The 26,369-nt window shown below is 39.5% G+C and overlaps 1 protein-coding gene across 1 annotated transcript in view; it reads right to left on the bottom strand.

The window, feature by feature from the left end:
- Window positions 1-13,845, bottom strand: part of TRHDE (thyrotropin releasing hormone degrading enzyme) — a 395,556-nt gene extending 381,711 nt beyond the window's left edge. The window contains exons 1-2 of the mRNA XM_036930808.2: window positions 12,924-13,845; window positions 1,158-1,431 (exon numbers count right to left, since the gene is read on the bottom strand). Coding sequence (XP_036786703.1) covers window positions 1,158-1,431; window positions 12,924-13,834 — 1,185 coding nt within the window. The 5' untranslated portion in view covers window positions 13,835-13,845. The remainder of the gene's footprint in view (window positions 1-1,157; window positions 1,432-12,923) is intronic.
- Window positions 13,846-26,369: the final 12,524 nt, after the last annotated feature.

Below are 26,369 nucleotides of genomic sequence, written 5' to 3'. Positions count from 1 at the left end.
TGGCTAATTTATTGTGTAAAATTTTATGGCTTATTTATTGTGTAAGCCATTGAAATGAGGAAGAAGTTGGTTAACTCATCATGGCCTGACCTAGCCTGACTAATGCCATACAATAGCATACAAAAGTGCCTGGAACACCATGGTATCACATATGGTAGCTGTCATAGAGAGTCCAGTTGATTCTTATTATAAATTTAATACAGACAGTATTCTCTAGGCTTTCTACATATATCACCCTTCCCTAAGAACATATTTCTATACAATTGGGTGTTACAGGCTAAAAGAAGTTTACAGAAATTCTAAAACTTTGGTAGAAGAACTTATGTACAAAACTGTTTGCTGGCCACTGCTGTTAATCACTGAAAAAAAATTGAAATGACCAACAGGAGGAAACAGATTTCAATATATTCATTCAATCATTCTATTCAGATAAACCCAAAAACATAATTTTAAGCAAAAAATAAAATGAAATAAAAAAGGTTTCAGAATGATATCTATACCATAAAACTACATAAGACATTTTAAAGCATAGCATGTATTGTAAATAGATATATACATACTTAGTAGCTGTGTGGTAATAAGTATGAAAATGGCAAACACCAAATTCAGAACAGTGGCTCCTTCTAAGGCAGGAGGCAAGGTAATGAGATCAGGCAGGGGTACACAGAAGGCTTTAACTCTATCCAACTATGCTTCACTTTTCAAAAATTAAATTAGACTAGAACAAAAACGGTAAAATGTTTACTATCTCTATAGATCTAGCTAGTAGGTATCTGGAGTTTATTATACTATATTGCACATTTTCTGTATATTTGAAATATATCACAATAAAAAGTAGTTTTCCTAGTCACATAAATAAAAACAAGCAATTTCCCAAAGCAGAGAACAACTGATCCAGAGATACTCAGGAGACGAAGAAGAACATGGATGGTAAGAGTGAAGGAGGTGGTGAAAGGAATAAGATATCTGGGTATGGAATAGACATTCCTCTCTAACTCTCCAAAACTGGGAAGGTGATTTTCCCACCATGGGTTAAGGAAGGAAGTCAACTACATAAGCTGTGGAGAGGATAGAAATGATTCATAGTTCATCTAGAAATCAGGTGACTTTACAGAATGTACATTATCCAAAGATATCAGTAAGCATAAAATACTTACTACAACCCCACTCTTGGTGGTAGTTTCTCTGTATGTGAAGTTGCAAATTGCCCAGGCTAAATAATATGTGGACATGAGAGGGGTCTGTGAAAAGTGATCCGTAACCCATCCATCTTCCTCAAACACCGAAGTTTCCACTGGCATATTGGATAAAGATAAATAGGTTGCTTGATGCTTGATGCTGATTTTGAAAGTAGCCTTGTAGATTGGCTCATCAAAACAAGGAAATGCCTTCCTGGCATGTGTAGGTGAAAACTGAGTAACACCAAGGAATCTGGAAAAAAAGAAAATGACATTCTCCATTACATTTATGACTTAACTTAAATTATAACCACTTTATATGCTTCTGCTGATAAATTAATATATTTTTGCCAGATTGCAAGATACTTTCTTTCTGAACCCAACAAATGCATGAATAGCATGAAAGCATAATTCATATACATTTCCCCAACAGCGAAAATTATTCAGGGATGTTGTCTCAAGGTAAATTCTCTAAACCTAGAGCAGTGCTTATTAGACAAAACATTAAACTTTACAGAAACACACTCATTGGAATCACATTGGCAAATACTGGAAAATAACAGTTCCCCTTTTTAGTATGCCTCACTTTCCTCTTGGAAGCCATATAAGTAAAGACAGTGAAACCAAAATTCAAAAGTTGTCATCAGATACATGTGGGACATAGACCATCACTGGGAAACATCTGTGCCCTCAAATTTCAGTAAGACATGATCTGATTTTGCTAAGAAAAAGGAGTTTGAAACCTGACAAATTGGTTTAATTTCTGGTTTTACAACATTCTTAGCCATATCATCTTGGGTGATTACTGAATTTCCCTAAGGTGTAAGTTTCCATTCCTCAAAAGGAAATAATCAAGCCTAACTCAAAAAGTATTATAAAGCTTAGTTGGGGTGAAAGGATGAAAATACCTATCACTGTGAAGAGATGAATAGCACCCAGCAGCCAGTTAGCAAATGACAGCCAGCTAATAAATGACAGCCACTGACTCACAATATCTTCAACCTTCCTTGGAGTGATATAACATTAACAGATGCTTAAACTAAATAATCCAGAGACTACTGGTTTTTACTACTCCTAATACATATTTATTATATAAATTATAAATTATATATATTAATATACATTTTTATTAACATAACATCTCATAATAAGTAAACATGTCAATGTGTTTATATGTGTGTGTATGTGTGTGTGTGTATATATATATATATATATATATATATATAATTCATTCACTGCCCTCAAGTTTTCAGATCAAGCTGCAAAATGGCATCTCATTAAAACTCTCAATAGAAGCAGCCTTATATTCTTTCCCAGTTATGGTTACAAATGCAAACACATATTAAGTCCTTTAAGAAGGATGCTTTTTTAACTCAAAAAAAGGTGGCCTTTATTCATGAAAAGAGTCATGACATAATTAAACTTTTTGGGTAATCCTAGTTACGAAACTTGATACAAGGCAAGTCAGTATCAGACCCTTCATAGCACATTACTGAGTGCTAAAGTAGTTTCTTTAAAAGGCTTTCCTCCCATAAGCACTACCGCCACTGCTGCCCTTTCCATCATCCACAGTATTAATGGTTAATCTAACATGGCACACTTCCCCACTGAGCCCTACTTGGTCTCGAAATTATTCTAAGCACAGCACTTGAGGCAGCTACAACCAATCAATAGGGGTTAACATGTGTATTGAATCTTATTGGCTATCCTTGGCTCAAACCAGGAGATGTAAATGTTTATATACCATTTTTAAATTATGAAGCTTACATTTATCATTGAGGGCCTACTTTTACAGAGCTTCATTTTGAAATAGAGAAAAACAAGACATTTTAAAGATAAATTGTGTATTCACTCACAGAGGGAAGGTTTTTGAATTATCTTGGAAACAGTAGTGGGCTACATAGCAAGCTTGGGTAAACTACTTAACTGCCTGAGCCTATTTTTTTCATTAGTAGAAGGGAAATAATGTTTTTTCTAGGCCTTCCTTACGAAACTGTCAAGATGATAAAATGAGATAATATATAGGAAAGGAGTTTTAACTATAAATCTTCAGACAAATATAAGGTTAAAGTTGGAAGCAATCTTAGAAACAAATTGTCCCACTCTCATAAATTTCTAAAATGAAAAAGTAGCTCCAGCAGGGTTAAGTGATTTGTCCAAAGTTATACAGGCAATTAGTGCAAAGCTGGGTGTAAAAATCATGTTTTCTGTATCTGAGTAAAAGGTAATTATATTTCACGAACAGTAAAATTAATCTTTAGCCATAATTTATAAACAATGTTTTAACTTGACTGTTGGTAATAAAGGTTCTTCTTTCCAAATCTGCCAGCATTGTGGTAATATTTTGTCTTATTATTTTCTGCTGATAGTAATACAGGTTTGCTTAATGAAGTGTCAGTATCTTTTAGTTAAAATGCACCCATTTGCAACTTTCTCTTCAAGTGCTTTTGTCTTACATAATGTTCTTGAATCATAACTTTCAATCTTATTAATTAAAATGTCCACCAAGCTTGATATTCCCCTACTTAAGGTTATTTAAAAGATACCTGTGGGATTTCATATAGAGGAAAAGTGCTCCCTTTTAACTTTCAATTATCCAAGAACTCCAATTCCAGTCATTGAAGAAATAGATATTGTCTGCTATGTGTGAGCCTCTCGCCTTACACGGCAAGGTTTTTAGAAGATATAACCATAAGAAATAGTTTGCAACATAACTGAACAGAAAAAAAACATATATATAAAACAACTAATACTATTGGGGAAAAGTTCTACAAGAGTTCAACAGAGAGGTTGCAGTTAAAATGTCATTGAGTAAAAATCAAAGGTGTCTTTGGCATTAAGTAATTAATGGGTAGGAATTTATTAGATGTAGAAGATCTAAATACTTCTGGGCTAGTGAGAAATTAAAAAACCAAATATTTATGCAGAAGAATCATATTGTGTAGTCTCTTTTTGCCTTACACTAAGTAAATGTTAGTAAAGCTGACAATTTAAATCACTGATTCTCAGGGTTGAAGGGAATACAAAGATCACCTAGTAACCTTTCCTGCAATTAATATTCTTATTGAATTCATATACACAATATGTATTTATGCACAGAGGGCCAACATATATTCTGATAATGTCTAACTGAGGAAATACCAATTTCACAGTCTGGCACCTGAGGATGCCTGCAACTGAATTTCAATTCAGTATTTAGGAATCAAAAAAAGTCCCTTAATAAAGAAGAGCAGTGGACAGATTACATTTTCGGTCTTTTTCAAGCTTGAGATCCTATAACTGAAAAAAAAAATTAGAAATAAAATATTCCCTAAACCTGATGAGGTTTTTTAAGATGTTTTTATATATTACTGCTCAACAGCCTTTCACTACAAGCTCTGTAATGTATTTGCTTCTCTTTATCATCATTCCTGAGTGTTCAGCACTGAGGAGAAAAAGCTAAAAACAGATGCTTCCTTCCCTCAAGGAGTTTACACTCTAATAAAATAAAGTAAACATACACCTAAACAGGTATTAGACAAAAAAAATCATGACACAGAGGGAGAATGTATGAAGACATTGGATTCTCCTAAAGCAGGGTTTCTCATTCCCAGCCCTACTGACGTTTTAGGTTGGATGACTAATTATTCCTTTTGGGGGGCTGTTGTGGGCCCTGGGGAAGTTTAGCAGCATTCCTGGCTTCTGCCATTAATGCCAGACATGACACCTGGCATGTCACCCTCTCCCCAGTTGAGACAACCAAAATGTCTCCAAGGGGTAAGAGGTTGGGAGGAGGTGAGAGGAGGTGAGTGAGGACAAAAGTGGCCCAGCTGAGAACCACTGGCCTTAAGAACTGAAGGAAGGCTTCATGGAGGAGGATGTATAAGAGCTGGTCTTGAAGCCTGGGTAATATTTTAAGGGTCAGAGACTGCTAGAGAAGTAAGCAAGTTGACTGTAGCACAGAAATAAACCCTTAATAAAAGCTTTTGACTCACATACTCAGTTAGGGCCCTATCTGCTCTCCTACAGATTCTAGTTTTGTCAGATCTCAGGATGGCCAGTTCATCTCTAACACCAATCCCACCCTGATACTCTTCTTTCTAACAAAGAGACCTAATTTCAGTCTCCGTGTCTTCAGCAGGCAACAGTGTCTGCTGGGTTTCAAAAATATAATTTTGTCTGTAGTGCACATTTTTATGATTGCCTTCAGTTTGTGGAAGTGAGCCTATTTTTCTGCTTACTGTCATGAAAATCACCTAAAAGGTCTCTGGAGAAAGTTATTGGGAGTAGGAAATAATAAATTTGGTTTGGAAGTATATTTGAGGTGAGTTTGAGGTGGGAGCAGGACACCGGGTAGAAGAAAGACAAAAACTTAATTAAAAAAGAAAACACTTTAATATATGGTGGATATGAAATATATATGTAAATATAGCAAAAAGTAAAATAAAACCACAGGAGGCAGAAGATAATAGGGACAAGTATTCAGTCTGTTTTCTTCCTGCTTTCTTAAACAAGATCATTTTGATCTTTTAATGAACCCCTCTATTATCATAAAAAATTCCACTTCCAAAAGTGACATCCTGGAAGTGTCATTCCAAGAATGTCACTTTAGCATAACTAGAGAAATATGAATAATATACATATATTTTAATTCTCTTCTATCTAAAATAAATTACTTGACTTCTTAACAACGTGTCTATTTGACATTTTGGTGGAGCTAAGAAGGAGGGTTTAAAGCCCTGTGCTGCCTCCGAAAGATACAGAGAATTGATTTCTTCCTATTTCTACGGAAGTTCACTAGGCAAGCTACTTGTGTCAAGTCATTATGATAAGATTCAGCAGAAGTAATGCATTAATGTTGGCTGATATTGCCAACAAATTACTGTGTGTGATACAAAACAATTTCTGCTCCATTATATATTTTCAGTTTGCCTTTTCATATACTTAAAATATGCAGTGAAAACAAACATTTGCATAACACTGTTAGAATTCAGTTTGATTCATGACTTTTCACTGTGGAGCCCACCAAAACCAAGAGAACCTCACAAATGACATGGTATATTTGAGAGGTTTCCGTTTTGGCCCCAACTAAGTATACCACACACACAACACCGTGAAAAACCATCTTTGAACTTGCTTCTACTGCAATTGCAATGTCAGTAGTTTTGCAATTGTTTCAGATCAGTAATAAAAACTCCCAAGATCTGGAGAAAAGTTCCAATGGATCACCTAGTTACTGTTGAACTGTTTGCAGGAAAGGGACTCAGTTACAAGGTCATGGAAGTTACATACATCCCATTTAAAGTTAAGGCTGTTAATCAAAATGCAAATTATTACTCAGTGACAAAACATTTTAAGCCAAAATGAGTCGTTGTTTAGACTGTGTGCTTTTATGTACTTCAATGAGTCATTAAACCTCTGCCATTTCAGAAGAGAAGTACTCCTGCTGAATATTCAGTGCTATAAGCAAGCATGCAATCTATTTTTTTTAAATAACCATTCTAGTAAACTAAAAACATAATGCAATAATGCCAACAATATGTATGTAGGAAGTGGTGCATATGTGAATAATTGTGTTATAAAAACAGAGCATAATATTCATAATTGTTTTCCTATTTATGTACTAAATACTCTTATCAAAAATGAGCATGGAGTACTCGATCACCATTGATGAAGAGTATTGTGAATGCACTAAAATTACTTTCCTGGGCCATAATATTGGGTTTTCATAAGAACAAATAAACTCATGTCTAAGATTCATTTATTTTATATGGGAAAGAGGCAAAGTATTATCTAAGTATCATAAAAAGCTACTACTGTCAGAACTCAAACACAGTCTGAGAACAATATCTAATGACTGCTGTGCCTTTCCCTGCCTAGAAGTGTCTCTATTGACAAGGTTTCCAGGGACAAGGAAGGCCCCCTCCAGACCCTCAGGGGCGGGTTTCTGCTCTTCTCAGCACTGACAGAGAGCAGTACCATAGTCGAAGAGGTGTGTTTCCTGGTCTCACACACTCTTCCTGCTCCCTCACCCTCACCATCTCAGTGTCTGGACCAAGCAAGGGGTTTTGCTGGCTGTGAAAAATACCACAGCTTTTGTCTTTGCTCTGCTTCATGGTGGAAGGGCTCTGCTTCTTCCTCTCCCCATCTTTTGAACCCTGCTTGCGGGGCAAAACAGTGGAAGGCACATCCACAGTGAGCATTTCCCTACTGTCTTGACAGTAAGGAGAAACCCCAAGATGAGAACGTTGGCCCTACATGACCTTGTACCAGTGCAAACAGTAGATCTCCAGCCATGGAATTATAATAGGAATACGAATACCCACAAAAATGCTTACCAATGGTCGAACACTGTTCTAAGTGCCTTATCACTTAACTTGTAATCCTCACAATAACTCTATGAACAGGATAGCATACTCCGCATTTTTCAGATGAGAATAGCAGACACAAAACAATGAGGAAACTTGGCAAAGGTCATAAAGCTAATAAATGGCAGAGTCAGGAAATGAACCTGGGCAACCTGGTTCCACTGTGCCTCAACTCTAAACATACACACTTCTCCATCCAGCCACACAACCGAAAGTGGACTGAATCTATCCTTAAAAGACATTTAAAAATAACCAACAGCAGTAATTTTAAAACTTCACTCTTTTTCCATCTTTGATTTTTTTTTTTTGAGTTGTGCAGTCATGGGGAAAGATCTGAATCAATACATTAGAACTGCACCGTGCAAGTCAACACAGGTCTGCACTGGGAGGAGCCCATTCACCTGTCCCCGCACAACGAGTGCCAGAGTGCTTTAACCACCAGGACATTCATTTATTCAGACACTGGGAAGGTAAACCTGGAGACAGGGAGGGCAAGAGGGATGCCATTCACCCTGAGTCAGCCCCACCCAGTCTCACCAACCTTATTCCACACTCACAGCCCTGCCACCACCATCCAGCTGTGAAGTATTTCAGATTGTCCAGGAAATTGAGAAGACAGGAGTATTTTTCATCTTTATATTCTCCCAAATTCTATTTTGGGAGTAAAATTCTATCTGTTGGAGAGATATCCACTCTCAAGTGGCAAAAAGCAGGGTTGCATGGGAACCCAGCCACTACAGGAAATCTGAAAAGATTTAGGGGACACACAAATAAAAGGACAATGATGATGGTTATCACTGCGGGCAGGTGGGAGAAGGAGCATGGTGATAGAGGGACACCCTTACTTACAGACTGCAAAACATTTACATATAAAGGTAAATTATTTCTTCCTCAATCTTTTTATATCATTCTTTGAAATGCCTAAAGAAGTGAGTCCTATTCTTCTGCTCTTAACCGAATGTCACCATCCTCTTGCAAACCTAACCTGTTGTCCTGTGCTCTTGTCTCAAATCATCCATATACACATGGCAAAAATTGGTTTGAGGAAATAAACATGTCTCGCACACCAAACAAATACCAGGAATCCAGTCACAGGTCCATCTTTGTTTGAAAGAGATCCAGAGAAGATCACAGCTGTTTGGAGTTTCTTAGAATAAACAAAAACACATGCAAACTAATTTAACCTTTTCAGAAGAAATGTATACTTTATTACTACCCAGAGTGATCAAATGAGATGCACCATGGAAAACATGGCAAGACAAACACCAACTGCATGGACTTTCTTCCCTGTATGTATGTATTGCCTAGATTTGGTTTACTAGTAGCATTCTGAATTGTGTTCAAAATCCAGTACTGGGACTCAGTTTCACTATATGGTTATGCGTGCCTGACAGGGTAGCCATGAGCTGAGTCCATTAACTAATCATATAAAAAAAAGCTTTGACAAATGGGTCTTCCAGTTCAGAGCCTTCTATAGAAGGGGCAAAATCCAGGAACTCCAACTTGCTCATGTAAAGGTGTCTCCTCACCAGAGTGAATGGGAGATATGGGCTGCTTTCAACATAAAAACAATGTGGTGGTTTTCTTGTTTTTATTAAATATTGTGATTATTAATTCTTCTAGAAAAAGTAAAGGCATCCAACCATATATACTGATAACACAAGATATCAAATACCTACACACAAAATCCTCTATGTCCTCCACAAGATTTTTGCAAGACTCTTTTGCAATTCTCTTTGAAAACCACAAAGGCATTTCCCCCTTTTTATTTGGAGATCATGATTCTCTCTAAATAATCCTGTATAGGGAGAGACCACCCATTTTTATAGGGAGGCTCTGTCTTCTGTCAGTGTGACATGTTACAAACCAAAGTTTTTCAAAAAAAAACAGTCTCCCTTTTGAAAGTGAATAAAATGTTCATTTACTTTGGGTAAATGTCCTTTCAATCCAACCATCTGGATCCAAATTAAGGTAGCCTATTTTGAACATGGGTATGCTTGCCATCTGGCTACCCGAAAGTGGAAATTACTTCAGGTAAATGATTATTTTATCTAATTATAGACAAGTATATTCTACTAAAGGATACAATGGCATAAATACACTCTCGTTATATCTGTCTGCTACACAACTACTTGAGGAAAATGCAAATATGTATTCTGCCTAACGAAGATTATTTATTGCTCTGTGTAAACATTTCAAATGTAAGAGAATTTATTTATTCACAATATTCAACAAGTGACAACTTTTCCCTTTAGTCAAATGAGCAACCAGAAAGAGACCACTGGCCTCAAGTAGAGAAACCTTGGTCTTCAATGGTAAGTTTGTCTTCTAACCTTTTTCTGCTGCAGAGTGGGAACCAGAAAAGGTGTGTCCTATAAGACAAAACACCTCCAACACCAAGTGCAGAATAAAACCTTCCAGGGTCAAAGATATACAGTACATAGTGAAATCTAATTTTCCTGCTCTCAACCAAATTCCTTCTCTCAGACCTTTGAGAAGTGAGGTCAAAAATCAGATTAATTGGGTTATTAATGAGTTGTTTCCACAAGTACGGTAGACTGAATTGTAGTATTGCTCTTTTCAATATTTCAAGGTGCTCAATGTGATTCCCCATTGACAGATTAAATATTTTCATTACAGAAATTATCCAATAATTGAATTGGCAAAAATTATGACTAACTAAAGACCAGGATATTTGATCATTAATCAAATGAAAATTTAGAGTTTGCATCTGAGTCCTTTTGGAAAGTGTGTCTTAAAATGTCAATCTACATTGCATTAGAGAGACAAAAAATCATCATCAATAAAAGTCTAACCCTGAGTTCTTGACATTGGTATTTTTAAAAATTCTCCAAGTAGCCATAGTAACTACCATAAAAAATAATAATAATAATGTAATGTTGACATAATTGTGAAATAGCTTACTAGATTTCCTTTGCTTATCACATCAAGTTTAAACAACTTCGAGAAATTATCATATCATATTGAAGGAAAAAAAACAGGAACAAGGATTTTCTCTAAGTTGCTGTTAAGAAATAAAACCATCCTGAGATCTCCAGAAACATCTCTCCTGAGATCTCCCCTGCATTTCTATTGGGATGCAGAGTTAAGCCCTATGTGCACTGGGTTAAAGTTTCAACCAAGTTATTTACATATTTGGGGAAAACTAAAACAAGAGAGTTGGAATAGAAATACATACTGGAGTGCAAGCAATCGGCTATGGGTAAGCCACAAACAGGTGGTCTTTTTAAGAGTTCTGTTAATTTGAAAACGCTGACCAAAAACAAGCTCAGTTCCACTAAATAAAGGTTGGCATGGCTCAAAAAATGGGATTTGTTGGAAATATGTGTTTTATCACAGCAAGATTTATCAGTAATGATATGCGACCCTCACTACTGACATCCCGACATAACAAGCTTGTTTCTAAACATAACATGCAAATTTGCCTTCTATGCCTTTTCCTTCATATGTGATATGATTGTGGGTTTAAAAAATACTTTTAATCTGTAATCTTTAGAATAGGTTGGAAGAAGTGGTAGAAGAGGGTTTATATTAATTACCCATATCTGCTCTTATGAGTTGGAAAGTGAGTAATTTTTACATTCAGTTATAGGAAGTTTTAACTGTCATACAACTACTAAAGCACTGGGCAATTTATGTATATGAAGTTACTTCATAGCACTCTATAAATAATACAACTGTTATGTTCTCCAATTAACACACTGAAATTCCCCCAGTCCCTTATGCAGTAACAACTTCATCTGAGAGTTTCCAGACACCATGAGCCCTGGTCCAGGGATCAGAAAACCCAAGTTAGAATCCAGCTTTCCAAAAGTCTGTTGATCTCATGCACCCTCAGCTGCTCTGAGCCCAAGCTTTCTGCTATTGTGAGAATCACAAAAGAATAGGAGAGGCTATAGTCCAATCCAACCCATCTCCACTTCTGAGGTTGGCAGTTTCATTTTGAAGTTTATTTTGGTTGTTCATTAGTCCTAAAGTCATTTAATTAAGCAAAGTTATTTTAAATGAAATGGGTTAGGGCAAAAAGCAAGAATCACTTGGTTATTCATTCAACAATATGCCTGAGGGCTTACTACCACCAGATACTCATAATAGCTCCCATCTATAGTGAACACACTATTCTCCAGGTATAGGGTTAAATTCTTTTCAGTGTCTTTGCACCTGCAAAAATCCTATAAGGATATTATTATTATTATTATCCCCAAATTAAAACTTAAGTTATGGACTCTGGATCCAAACTGCCTGGGTCTAAATCCCTGCTTTGCCAGCTCAATATGTGACAAACCACTTCTCTGGAACTCCATTTCCCCATTTGTAAAACAGGGAGTGTTGACAGCCCCTACCCCCACAGGGCTCTTGTAAGAGTGAGATTAACATGGTGCTCAATAAGTCACTGTCAGAAATCGGTGATTTAGATTAATCAGTTTCCTCAAGCCTATACCACAGCTGGAGCTGCAGCTGGGATTCGAACCCACTTCTGTTGGATTCCAAAGTCTAAGCTCTAAAGAAGTGGTGAAAAGTTCCACACCCTCTCAAAATAAAAATAAAAAAAGAATACAGTCTAAATCTAAAAAGCATCAAAGACGCTCACTGCCTAGGCATTTGAGACTGACCACTAGCTCTCCCTCTTTTCACCACCGGAGTCATTTCCAGAGTCGGTAATTCACAAGGATGGGACCACTCTGCTTTAGGGGAGAGCTGGCAGCTCCTGCAAGGGCAGGGCCGGTTGGTTGCGGCCCAGGCAGCCGCTGCCCTCTGCTCCCACCTACTTAGTCTGTTACCCGGACCGGCTCTTACTGCTCCGAATCTCCACTTCCAGTTGTACAAAACTTCCTGCAGCCAAAGCCCGTCCTCTGCTCTGTGACTGCCGGACAACAGACGAGGAGCGTATGTTGGGGGTGGGGGAGTCGGATTTTGCCCGCCTACCCGCGCTGACTCAGCAGCTCGGGGGGGCGCGCTGATGCCCCGGCCTTTGGCGCGCACGTACTTTCCCTCGAGGGTAATTTAGCAAGCTTTTGATATCACCCTGGTATCGTTCAGATTACACTACTCTTAGAAAAAAAAAATTTTTTTAAGATGTGTGCCCTTCTGACTGAGGAACTTTGACTGCGGCGGGGTGCGGGTGGGGGGCTCAGACTGGAGGAGGGGGTGGCATTCATCGTCTGGCACCGCGAAGTGAGTTTGTGGAGTTGGCGGCAGTGAGCGCCCAGTCATCTGGGATACCCCGAGGGTTCTGGGCGATGGTCCTACCCCTCCTTGGCTTCCTTCCCCCACCCCTCGCTTCCGGGGAATCAGAAACCAGCTGGGTCCCCGGCACCGCCGGCCCCCGGGCAGCCTGGCGGGGTGGGGCGGTCCCGGGCACCGCCTCCCTCCGTACCTTCTCTCCCCGTGGAGCACGTACGAGCTGCGGAAGAAGCCCAAGAGCTCGTTCTCGATCAGGGCGTTGTAGATGATCTTCAGGTTGTAATTCCTCTGCGCGTCCAAGGTCCTATTCAGCACCACCACCAAAACCTGGGTTTGCGGGTAGAGGAAAAAGCCGGCCACCGGGACAGCCCCGGCCACCCGGTCCTCGGCCACTTGCACCTTCTCGACCGCTACCCGGGAGGCGTGCAGCACGACGTAGCGGGTGGCGTTCCGGCACGCGATCTCCACGTTGACTTCCCCGGAGAAGGTGAAGTTTTCCATGAAGGCGGTGAGCATCAGATTGTAGTGCAGCGGCTTGAGGTAGCCCGACAGGCGCAGCCGGGTCCAGGGCTGCCGCTGCTCCCGCTCCTCCTCCGACGGCGGCTGGGCGGACGGAGTCCCAGGGGTGGCCTCCCCGCCTGCCTCGGGCTGCAAGGAGTCGCCACCAGCGTGGTGGTTGCGCGGGGCGGAACCCGGAAGGCTCCCGTTACCGCCGCGCGCTGGGAAGCCGGCGGGGCCGCCGTCGGCGCCCGGCGCTGCGCTTGCCCCACACTCGTCGAAGCGCAAGCTGAGCAGCACCGCGAGCATGGTGACCGCGAGCAACGCCACGATGGACACAGCGAAGGCCAGCACGAGCCGCTTGTGCACAGTGATGTGGCGCTCGGTGGTGCGGGGTCGCACACCAACGGAGTCCGCCCACGGGTCCGAGAGCCCCCTGCCGCCGGCCCGGAGCGCGGTGTCGTTCTCCCCCATCGTGGCCGCGAAGGGTGAGCTGCTCTTCTCAGCCCCCTCCTCCTCCTCCTTCTTCTTCTTCCTCCTCTTCTTTTTCTTCTTCTTCTTTTTCTTCTCCTCCTCTTGCTCCCCCCGCTCGCCGTCCAGGGCCATCACACTGCCTCCTCCTCCTCCCCCGCCCCCTCCTGCACCCCCCGCGGGCGGGCCACCCGGGCCGCCGCCGACACAGGCATCAGAGAGCGCACGCGGGCCGAGGGCGCGACTTCAGCTGGGACCCTGGGGATGCTGGCCCGGGTTCTTTAAGACGGGTTCTTTCCGCAGGTGACAGCAGCCTCAGCGCCCCCCATCAGCCCCGCCTCTCTCCGGACACCCGCGGCCGCGGCGAGGGGCGGCGAGGGGCGGCGAGCTCTGGGACGCGCCCAACTTGGAGAGCGTCTCGCTCGCCCCACCGCGCGCACTTGCCCCGCGGGCGGCGGGCAGCGGGCGCCCGGGCACAGGCTGCCGCCGCCCCTGTGCGCCTGCGGCTCTCGGCTCGCCCTCCCCGGCGCCAAGCTCTCGCCTGGCTTCCGCGGGAGCCTTCCAGCGGCTCCTCGGCTAGGAAGAACGAGGAGCGGCGGAGAGGGAAGTTAGGGCTTCCGCTTTCTCTCCCCACTCCAGCGGCGGCGTTCAGTCCTCCGGGTGGGATGTGCTCGCAGCAGCGGCGGCGGCGGCAGCCGCGGAGGCGCCCGCGCCATGCACTCCGCGGCGGCGGACGGGAGGATGGTAGGGGAGGAAGAAACCGGGGAGAGCCGGCGGGTGAGGTCCGAGGGCCGCAGAGCTGCGCCGGGAGTCTCTCCAGGAGAAGCCTCCTCCTCCTCCCCGGACACTTTAAGCAGCGGTGGAGGCACACGGCGTGAGGCTGCAGACCGGACAGTGAGGCTCCCAGATTCCGACGTTGCTCTGACCTCCGGAGAAGACAAGTGAGCAAGAAGTGTCTGGCCGAACCGTCCCCTTCAGGTAGACGAAGCTCGGGGTCTGCTCTGAATCCCAGTGGGGAGAGGCCGGGGCGCGTGTGTGCGAGTGCGTGTGCCTGTGTGTGCGCGTGTAAGTGTACACAGGCTCCAGATCTAGATTGCCAAGGCTACTCTGGCTGCTTTCAGGGACTGAAACTCCCCGAGAACGGCAAAGCAGAGAGTGAGAGCGCGCGAGGAGATCGGGAAGGCGGGAGGGAGGGGAGCGGCTGAGCGGCAGAGACAGGCACTGGGAGATTAGAAAGCTTTTCTCCGCTCTGTCACACCAGACACCCACAGCCACAGAGGGGGTTGCTGAGCCGCCTGCAAGAAGTACCTTGTAAATCTTCAGCGCGGCCAGCCCTGCAGTCGCCCCTCTTCCCGACTCCTTAGCCCCACCGCGCCTCCCCAGAGGGACAGCTGGAGCCCTTGGCTATTAACACCTAGAGCAAAAGAAGATCCTGCTGGCGAGACTTGCCAGTGTCAGATTTCACATCAAACTCGCCTGAGGATTCGGAGGACTGTATGTAAATCGAATCGATTCTCCAAAGCCTGACCATATATTATTACACTGAGTGAGGTGTTCAGGTGTGCAGTACTATAAAGTAAGGGTTAGCAATGAAGCGTTAGATCTTCCGGAAGCACAGGCTAAACAAAACACGTTTTTCCCAGCGAATAATTTCTATGTTTAGACTGGGGAAAATATTAAAATATAATGCCTACAGTGTAACATTCAGGATCAAAAACCTGAGACTGAGAAAATCTGGGGAAGTGAGCCCCATCACTTTAGACTTACTACACCAGTAAACAAATATAGCCCGTGATTGGTCAGTTTTTCACTCTACAGAGCCAGTTTCTTTCTTTTGCAGTTTTCAGTATAGTCATGAAAATTATTTAAACTTTTTTAAAACAGCCAATAGAAGGTGTTTGCTGACAGCAGGAGCATCAAAACAGGTTCATAATCATTGGCTGGTTATGGACTCTTGTCTAAGTTTGTAGAAGTTTCAAATGATAGTGCAGAGTGTGTATGAGTTTATAGGATATGCAACCCTGAGAATTTGTGTGAAGAGCTCTAATTGGAACACTACTCAGAAAATGGCCACCCCAAAGGTAACAGCTAAGAGGCTGGAGTCTCTAGTGTTTGATAAAGTTTGATGGGCTACACAGGCAATAAAAAAAAACTTTTTTTAAGTAAAAACATGAGACCACTTTTTCATGTGTTTCTTTCACATTTTGAAATCCTGAAGGCATTTAAAAAACAATGTCCATAATTATTTTTCTTACAAAAAGGAATGTTAATGATACTGGTTTTGGGAGTCCTGAAAACATACAATTAAAATATTGTGTCTGGCTTTAAAAGCGTGACCAAAGAACTTTAGCCCAACAACCACTGAAAACACAGCCCTGCTCAGTGAAGTTCTTTTTCATTTATCCCCAGATGGGACGCACTCCCAGTGCCATACATTCTAAATGTCCATTTGAATCCTTTTTAAATGATGATGAAAAGAAGTGCCAGGATGGGTTTTTTTTAAGCATGTTGTATGTGGGCCGTTAGCAACAGACCAAAGGAAATGCCACATTATGTTCAAATTACTTTTTCTGCTCTGTTTTTTAAGTCTCTGTGCTTTTATTGTCCATATGTATCTGGCTGTATGCATTTTAAGAGTTGAGGAGCTGGGATTCAGTGTTTGTTTTCAGCATCAGGGAATATAGTACAGGCAGGCAAAAAGAGCTGTGTTGATGCTCATCAGGTCACCAGACTTCTCTGACCTCAGGGTACTAATTTGGCAATTCAGGATTACTGATCTAAAGTCCATGACTTCAACTCCTTTGGTTTGTCAGACAGATCTGGATCCACCCCAGAAGTCTTAGAACCACTACCTAAAATGAAGAGGTCACCCACTATGGGATCTTTAAAACCTTTCTTTAAAACAGTATTAGTTGAGAAAAGATTCAAAGGAGGCCTTTTTTTTCCTCTTTGTGTTTTATCAATGTGTTTAAATAACTTTGGGAAATTATTTCAAAGCAACTCTGAAATGTTTTGGAATGAAAGAATATATTTACCAAGCGTAAAAATCTCTACTGATTGTGATTAAATTTGTGGATGAATTATTTTTGAGACTCAAATGGAGTGGACACAGCTTATTAGCATGGAAGAGACACAACTTACTAAAACATTGATTCTCCTAAAATGTAACTTTATCCAATAAACCAGTATCAAGGTCAGGTAGGTAAATATTTCTTCCTCTAAGTATCTATGTTACAGAAGGGTCCCCAAGTTTTTCTTTTTTCATTTTCTGAAAGTATATAGCAACCTTCCCCTGAGAAGCAAGCACTTTGGTAAAACAGTTTTTTAATATTATTTTCTTAGAGAATGTCCATTCTACCCTCAAACCAAAAAAGAAAGGCAAAATTTCAGGTTGTGAACCTAACAAAAATACTACGGAGATTACTCACTAGCATTCCAATAAAGTAGTTGCCTTCAGTGTGTGAATCACTAAATTGGAGATGGTTTTAACTTTGCCAGGGCTAGAGCCATGCAGGGGAGTAAGACTTTCCAGAGAGCCCATTGCTTCTCTCAAAAACATATTTATTGGGAGAACTTTATAATTATTTTCTTTAACTAACAAATGTCTTTAAGGCCATTTGGTGGCCATATTTGATTTAGGGGCTTATCAAAGTAAAAAGTCTGAAGGTTTAACATACTCAGGGCCAAACAAAGTTATTTTTAATTAAATCTACACCTTGGTCCTGTAAATAATCAAAATGCACTTATCAGTGATAGCAGGGACTTTAGGGGCTTTACTCCTTCAGTGCTTACATTTGAACTGGTTTTTTGTCTGTTCACCCTGGTTTGTATGTACAGGCACAACTAAAGTGTACTTATATTCTCAGACCCTTCAAGTGTGAGTAGCATTTCATTTCCAGAAGTAGCTGGGCTCAGTCGAAGGACCTAGATCCTGATCTGCTCTCCCCTCCCTCCATTATCCTAAGCTAGTTACTCAAAGGACTCAATTTCTTGATGTGTTTATGTACAGTAGTTAGACTAGGTAACCTCAGAGGACTCTTCCAGTTCTCAAATTCTATGAAAGAAATTCTGAAGCCTACACTTATCTCTTTATGCTTTATGACTAGTCTTTTTATACACTAGCAGTTATGCTCTCAAAGGATTTTTAATTAATCTTCTGCACTGAGAAGGAAAAAAAAAAATCCTAAAAGTTTAATGGGTAAAGAGACTTTACAAGAATACACTGTACTAGCAACAGTATGGTGGGGGTGAGAAGCAACCCCTGGTACTGTGGCAGTGAAAATTGCACTGATCTATTTTATGAGAAGGATGTGTTCCTGAAGACCTCACACAATTGGAGACCAACGCTTACAGATGAATGGCGGGAATCTGTTTACCAGCTGGAGTGGTGCCGCCATGTGGCAATAATAAAAAAGCCATTTGAAATTTGAGATTGCGATAATTTGTTGAGATTTATAACTTGGGGGAACTCACATTATTGTAAACTTCATCAGTAATTTTATATTGCATAGTTTCAAATGTTCCTACCGTTTAACCCCTGTGCCATTCATATCCTTGAGGGGTTCATATAAGAAACAGCCTTCTAGATAGAATATTCCTCAAGATCTTCAGGATAGAAAGAGGAGAAATGTTGAAAATTAGCCATAATTGAGACAGTGCAATTTCATGATACTGTCATTTACCAACTACAAATAGCATCTTGATTTAACGGTTACTTATCTGACTTCTCATTTAAAAAGATCAACCTGAATGGAAATTATGTCTAAATTTGACTACATCTTGTTTTCTCACACAAAAATCTATGAAATTATAAAGATGTTTTAAAAATAAAACATTTCATAACTTATATATTACTACATGTTATTAGTCTGGGGAAAGTGTCATAAAACTATGCTTATTCCAAACAGAGTAAGTCTCACAGGATAAAAAGAGCCTTTCCAGATGGCAACTATCCATCTGGAAAAGTATTATATCCAGAAAGGAGAGAATTAGGATCTCAGGAAAGTTGTTTTGTTATTGGGGCTTCTAATTCTTAGTTAAAACTCTTCAGTGTTCACCGTGGGCTCTTTGCTTTATGAGCTCAGGAAGAAACCTCCAGTAAAAGGCAAATAATGTATCCTGGAAGTGTTTACAATGTATTCATGAAACCTGCAAACATCATATACACCAAATTCTACAAGCAGAATAGAAATGGGGTAACTTTACAGAGATATTTCTCATGAACTAGTCAATATAGCTCAAGTAATGAAAATAGTAAATGAACCAATGTAGTTTTTACCATGAATTTAAGTTGTTCAAATCCATATTTTTAGACAAATATGGCAGAAGGAATTAATAATAATAATGATAACAGCTAAGAGTTTTCAAGGGCTTACCTTGTGCGAGGTATTTGTCTAAGCACTTTATGTTTTCTTACTTAACCATGAACTTAACCCTATGAGATCAATGCTGTTATGTCTCCCATTTGACAAGAAAGGAAACTGAGGCCCGGAAAGATGAAATACCTTGCCCCAAATCAATTAGCAGGTAGCAGAACTGGAATTCCAAAGTAGGCAATGTTACTTCATCACCTGTACACTTAACAGTTGTGCTATACTACTTCCTGAAAGGTAAGCGGGATTTAAACTACCCAATTGCATAATCGGTATTTGCAATCAGGAGCAGGCAGAGCACCAGAGGTATAGCTGGTCTCCACCTGCATTGCAGAGTACAGTGCCTGGCCCATGTATGGTAAGTGCCATGTGAGTGTTTGTTAAATGAAATGAATAAATGGAGAATATATAGTCTGTCCCTGAACAGAATAATAATTACAATTTTAGGAAGTAATGACAAAATGTAAAAAGGAGGGCATTATTCATCCTGGATTGAGAACTAATAGTTGAAAGAGTTGATATAAGATTATTTTCATACTGCAGAACAAGCAGTTTATATGCTGTAGAAATCTTACCTCTTGAATACATTAGAAAATGTATCTTTGACCCAGGTTTATTTGACAACTCAAATTTACATGATTTGAAAGGTGTCTCTGCCTCACCTCTTTCAAACCATGAAAAGTATCTGCTTCAAAGGCACACTTATCTAAATACTAATGTGAAGTCACATAAAGACATAAAATATCCTGTTCTGGTCCTTCCATGTGTACCTTCTATGTGCTCTCTCCTTTCCAATCATTTATTCACTTCTCTTTTGTTTAATAATAAAACATACTGTTTATCTCTTAAAACCTGCATTTATTACAAATAGACATTTGTTTGATATATAAATGTTTATTACTGTAGCTCTTTAAATGGGTACAGTGGTTTCTTAAATTTCAGTAGCAAATGATCATGGCAAATGGATTGATAAAGAAATTAGGAGAAATATGGTCAAGTTTTTCTCTGTTAGATAATGAAATATCATTAGTCTTGAGGTCATATGTACGTGAGTTTTTGAAAGCTGATTTTTATCTAAAGTGTTTCTTATTTTTCATAACATAACACAAAATATATGGTTTTGCTGAGTCAGTATTCTAGTCAAAGATGCAGTCATTTCTGAGAAACATCTTATGTTAGAAAATATTTCCCAAGGTATATATATTTCTGTACACATACGTGTTACAAATAATAGTAAAAATTACAATTGCATTGTTTTTCACCTCATTGAATTCCTACTTTGAAACTAAGAAAAAGGATGAATCATAATATTTCCCTTCAAGTTTTAGGCTTGTACATGAAGAACATTATCTCTTAATCATGAACTGAAGAACAGTCTCTTGTTTTGTTCTATTCCTTCTCCTGCTCATAATCAGAGATGTTTGGTAAAGGAGACCCAGTTCCTTCTACCACATGGTACTATAGTTAAGGATCATCCATGCCTCTTTCCTTTCAGGGTTATATACCAAGAATATGCCAATGTCAGACCATTTTTCCCTTTCTCTATACATGGTTTCCTGAGAACATTTCCCATTTGCATAGAGCCAAGTCCTCTCCAGGTACCTTGAAAGTTAACTGAAATATTTATTTGGGGATCCAGCATTTATTCTTGCAATTCAAAACTTAGGCTTCAGCTGAAGTGCATTTTTCCTAGTGGTTTAAAAAAGTTATTTATATGCTGTTACTACAAGTATTAAACTGAAATACATCATTATACTCTAAATAGTATAATGTTAAATAATATTCTTCATTAAAATGTTTTTTAAAAAAGCACTAGACAGTATACAAAACATAGAAAAAGAAATGGTCATAGTCTATAACCTTACAGTGGTCAAAGAATTTGCATCTGAAAAAAACTTCCCCTACAAAAGAACTACACAGAAAATTAAAACTACTATTCTTTTGAAAATAGCTGGCTGCTTGATAATCAAATTCATTTTACTCTAAAACAGTTTGTAGGAAAAAAAACAACAAACCTGAATATGAATGTTTTTGAGTTATTAACATATTAAGATGTGGATCATCATTTCATGAAATAGGTTTAAGTCTTACAAAAGAATTGACTTAGTATATAAAAGTTGCCTGTGATCTTCACTTTTGTCACTTTTCTCTTTAGTGCCATCTTGTGGGTTAGCCAGTAACAATAAACACACAGGGTTTTGAATTTAGAAGGGGTGCATGGGAAAGCTGTGTGTTAAAGCAAGTCTTAGAAAGTAGTGTGGTAAAACTCAGATGTGAAGCAATTTCTTTGTTTTCTCAGAGAAGCAACAACTTCACTAGAAGATACTTGGCATTATTCTGCAAATGGCCATTCCGGATACCAGAACAGTTTCTCAGAGATTGGAAATATTGGAGTCTACACAAAAATCGATGTTCATTTAGAGGATAATCACCAAACTTATCTTGGATAACATAAGTGGCAAGCTCTGACTTGTAATTTTTTTCCATAAGAAAAATATTTTCTTAATTCAGTATCATCATTTCTACAGCAGTGTCCCATGAGAATTGATTCTTGGTGATTCGAAATGCTGCTTAATCCTGTTTTAGAAAAAGCTCCCATATCTGATTTAGTCTCATATGCAGCTTACTTCTAACATCAGATTGAATTTGCTTTGAGTTATCTTACTTGGTTTATTTTTTAATTATGCTGCAGTTATAAGGGAATAAGGGAAAAGTACAATATGCTGAGTGTTTCTTTTATTGGAGATACATGGGAAATGTGTTATATATTCCCTAACATTCTGCATGTATTAGAGATACAACAGTAATCTTTTGAATAGCCAAACAAAAGAGAGTAGTTTGTCCTCTTGGAAACACCTAAACATGTTATAATTTATTGCTAAGACTTTTTGCGGCAGTTGAAGAAATAAATTTTGAAATTGCATGTATGCAGCCATTTCCAAGCAAGTGAAAATCGTGTGTAATCCAGTCACTTTGAAAGTGTAAATGTCCATATCTAAACTCCTCCCACCCTAGTAGGAGTCGAAGGTTGTACAATGTTATTCAAAAAGCAATTTTCTCCGGATGTATGATAAGGCCTCAGATTTGACCTATGACCTGAATGTCATAGGCTATCAGTTTTCTGTACTGGAAGTTCACCACCAACAAAAAAAATTAAGTATTTTTATAGGCTGGCTAAAATCTTATTATAGTACCAAAGCAGTCAAATACTGTCAGTAAGACTGCAAAAACCTTAGCATTTAACTCCCTACTCATCGTTACCTTCAGCAAGTCTTGTTTTGTGTCCAAAACCATAATACTAATATTATGTTTTCCAACTCAGGAAATGCATTTTTAATTGTTAATACACTCTTTGATATTTGAATTTCTCCATGACATTCTGACACATAGCCAGTTTCCCATGGATTTGGTACAGGAACAAATTAAAAGGTGCCTTAGAATGGCGACATTCAATCTATAGTCCTCCATTTAACCTTTGCATGGCTATCACTAAGCAAGTACTTGGTTTTAGAGATTAACCTAAAAAAAAAAAACCTGAGGAAAGACATTTCTTATCTGGGGACCATGAAACGTTGTGAACATTTTTCCACTCATGTTTCAACTTCAGTTTTAAGAAGAAAGGTGTGTCTTCCTTCAGTTTAAGCTGAAGCAAGTACTAGATAGTGCCATCCAATAGATGCCCTGATACCTGTGCTGTTGTTGGGGGCACAGGGCTACACCATATTCAAGTAAGTGATACCTCCATTCACCACACAGCATGACTATGTGTGCGCTTTTCAAAGCAAGTTACAAAGCAGCAAAACAAGTTTCAGATCTATTCCATTACAGATTGCAAATTAAGCACGTCGTAATGAATCGGGTTGCATTATAGACAAGAACCTTTAACTTTAATGTCAAAAGGCTTTTATGATCTCTATTCAGTTCCTCTTAAAATGAAACTGAGCAAAATATTTTCTTGACATTTCTGAGAATTTCATTTTCTGTTTCAAAGGCTCATTTATTCCTTTAACCTTCCAATGTGGGAAAGTAATGAATATTGACTCACTTTTAGAAGCGCTAACATTCAACTAGGCAAACTTTGTAAGTGATAGCTACTAATGTTCTCTTTTTGTCTTCTAGACAGAAAATCAAAGCTATTTAAAGGATTTGTTTAAAAATCAATGTATGTCCACAAGTTAACATTAATGTTTACAAACACTTTCTGTGATCATTATATTTTATTGGGGGGGGGGGTCTTCATTTATCTCTATCTACCTGTAAAGATACAGAGATAGATAAATAGATGAGAGAAGTATATATGTTTCTATATGGTCTGAAAAGAAGTGTTTTGTCATTATGTTAACCTGCAATGTTATAAAGTGCACAGATATTTCTCTATGCCCCTCCTTCATTTCCAATGCTTGCCACAATAGCCAAATTAAACTCCTGATGTGCTGGTCATCCAAATACATATTTCTAAAACTGTGATTATAGGATCATTTCATTTCTGTGATATTTATTTCTACAGTTATTCTCCGTGGAGTGTTCAGGGCTCTGTAGCAATTATCTTTTAAATGTTCAGAGCAGGAGCTAGACCTTCCAGGACATGCAAATAATCAAGTCCTAGCAACAATATGAAATATAATCCACATTATGAATTGAACAGAATGAGCCTTCAGATCTGATTGCCGAAGGCTCAAAATGTTAATGCTCCTGATGCTTCCTATGTATTAGTAAGCTGAAAATTGCATTAAAACAAGAGAAGGAATTGTGGTCTTGACCTTGCCCTCACTTTAACAGCCTTCCTGTTCCTAGCCACCTCAGAGGGGAACTTCTGCTCTTCAGACAGGGCTGGCTGCAGATCTTTACCTCCTGTGTGTTTCCACAATCCCAAAAAGGATTGGGCCTGAGGAATTTTATCTTGTGAACTGACTTAATTAAATTTTTCCCAAAGTGCAACATTCTCCACTTCTTTCTCAGGAGGGCAAATTGAGGAGACACAGAAAGGCTTCTAAATGAAGTGAAATTTTTTTTAAATTAATTCAAACAATAACGCCATGAAAAAGCACTTCGAATTTTTCAATTCCCAGGCAATTTGGTTCTAAGAAGAAAACCATTCTGAATGATCTGCATACTCTCATTTATTAGCATACAGCTCTTGCCCAAGGAATTATTTGCGAAGGTAATATATAGAACATCATGATTTACTTGCTTTTCTACTACCTTTTTGCTCACTAACTCTGTAAAACTGAAAGTATGTCAGCAAAGAGAAATGACTCCAAGAGAAGGCTCACTAATAAACAAGTATCTAACAGAATCCCATTTTTAAAAAACAAATTCTGCAGAATTTGAAAAGGTATCCATGTGCCTCTTCTAAGAGTTTGTAATTATTTGAAAATAAAAAGTTAAAGCTCCACGCTCACTAGGAGTGTTTTAATCTTTCAGTAGGCAGCTGTAAAGTTACACAGCCAGGAAAGGAACAATGGTGGGAAAACAGTACTAATAGCATCAATAAAGTGTCACTGGAGAAAAACTAATCCTATGATGTCAACCAACCAATTTTTTCACCACACTTATGGTTTTTATCTACCTCCTGGCATCCTGTAGGCACCAGCTTCACATATTCACATTTTTCCTCATATATTTCATGTACCATATTAAACAGTGCAAAAGACATTTTAAGAATATCTTTTGCTGCAGCTACCTTTATTGTTTGCTTCCTTTTCTTTTCTTCCTCCCTTCCTTTCTTCATTTATTTTAGAAGCAGCATTCACCCTCCTGGAAGAAGCTCTTCTAAACATAAAATACCTTGCCTCACACTGCCCACCCCATGACAGAGTAGCATCTGATAAAACGGGAAAAAAGAATTATTACACATTTACCCTTCATTACCCGTTTTCATCCTCCCAGAAGTATTTCATGTGCCTTCTTCATTGCTATTTCCCTCCCTCCTTTAGGTCAGGAATGTAAGAATGTTTTTCAAATTAATTAAACAAAAGTGGACCTCTGGCAGCAATTGTTCTTGCCCTGTAAGTACTCAAATCTCTCACTTAAAACATAAAAAGAAAGGAAGTCAGGACTGTACACATCCACCTTTTTTAACTCCTTTCCCCCTTTTTTTAATCTAAAACCTCTTTGCCTGCATTAAGTCAGGGCTAGGAAACAGTCTGCCACTCTAAACAGCACTTGTCAGAAATGTGGGAAATTGTTCAAAGAAAGGGAACCTTAGAAGATCTAAATTCAGATTACCCTAACTACAATTAAAATAGCCCCCATTCTTTAGTACTGACAAGTGAGGTGGAAAGAAGGCAACGACAATCAGACTGTTTAAGCTCTCACTCTCCATCCATGTATCAGAAGCATGTGAGAAACAATGGCCCCAAGTTATATTTGGAGAGCTATTTTAGTTTTCTTGCCAGAATCTGCTTCACAGAAACTTGGGAAATATACTGGTAGATAGCCTGGTGCTTTCCTCCCTACCGTCACTGTGATCTGAGGATGATGGAAACAGCAACCAGGCAATGCTATTTGCACATCGTAAAAACCATGGCCAATATCTTCATCCCCTCTGAGACCTCTAAAGTCAGGAAGTATTGAACTTGAACTGCATACCACATTTATGGCCATTTCACACAATGCGGCTTTCCAGTAGACCCTCTCAGTATCACCATCTCTGTGCTAATGAGGATCCTGAGTCTATGTTCCTCTAGCCCAGGATATTCCCCCACACCCCACACCCACCCACCCAAAAGACCTTAGATGGTCTGGGTGGGAGAGGATGGGTTGTAGAAGTAAAGACAAGTGCTTGGTTTGAGAACAGACAATTCATCTGCAGGAAGATGGTTAAGGGGGTACATGTGTTAGTGGGGACTTGTGAAAATTCTCAATTGTTTCTATTTTCTCCATGAAAATAGGAAGCAAGGTCATCAGCTGAGTAAAGATGGGTAAGATGTTGAAGTTTTCAAGAAAAAGGTAAAATATATGCTATAGCCATGCAATTATACATACAACCAAGCAATCTAACTCTCTAGCTATTATCCCAGAGAATGGAAACATGTTTACATAAAAACCTGTGGATGAGTGTTCCTAACAGCGTGAAGCATTGTAGGCAAAAACTGGAAACAATACAAATGTCCTACAATGTGTGGATTGTTAAACAAACTGAGAAACATCCATACCATGGTCTAGAACTAAGCAATAAAAAGGAAGGAACTATTGAGCCATACAACAACTAGATTGAATCTCCAGGGAATTACGCTGAGTGAAGACAAGTTAATCCCAAGAGACTGCATATTATATAATTTGAATTCTGTAACATA

The sequence above is a fragment of the Manis pentadactyla genome, chromosome 10, assembly GCF_030020395.1.
Source record: "Manis pentadactyla isolate mManPen7 chromosome 10, mManPen7.hap1, whole genome shotgun sequence".
Classification (NCBI taxonomy): Eukaryota; Metazoa; Chordata; class Mammalia; order Pholidota; family Manidae; genus Manis; species Manis pentadactyla.
Note: the sequence above shows the minus strand (reverse complement) of the source record. Positions and strands in the feature narration are given on the sequence as shown.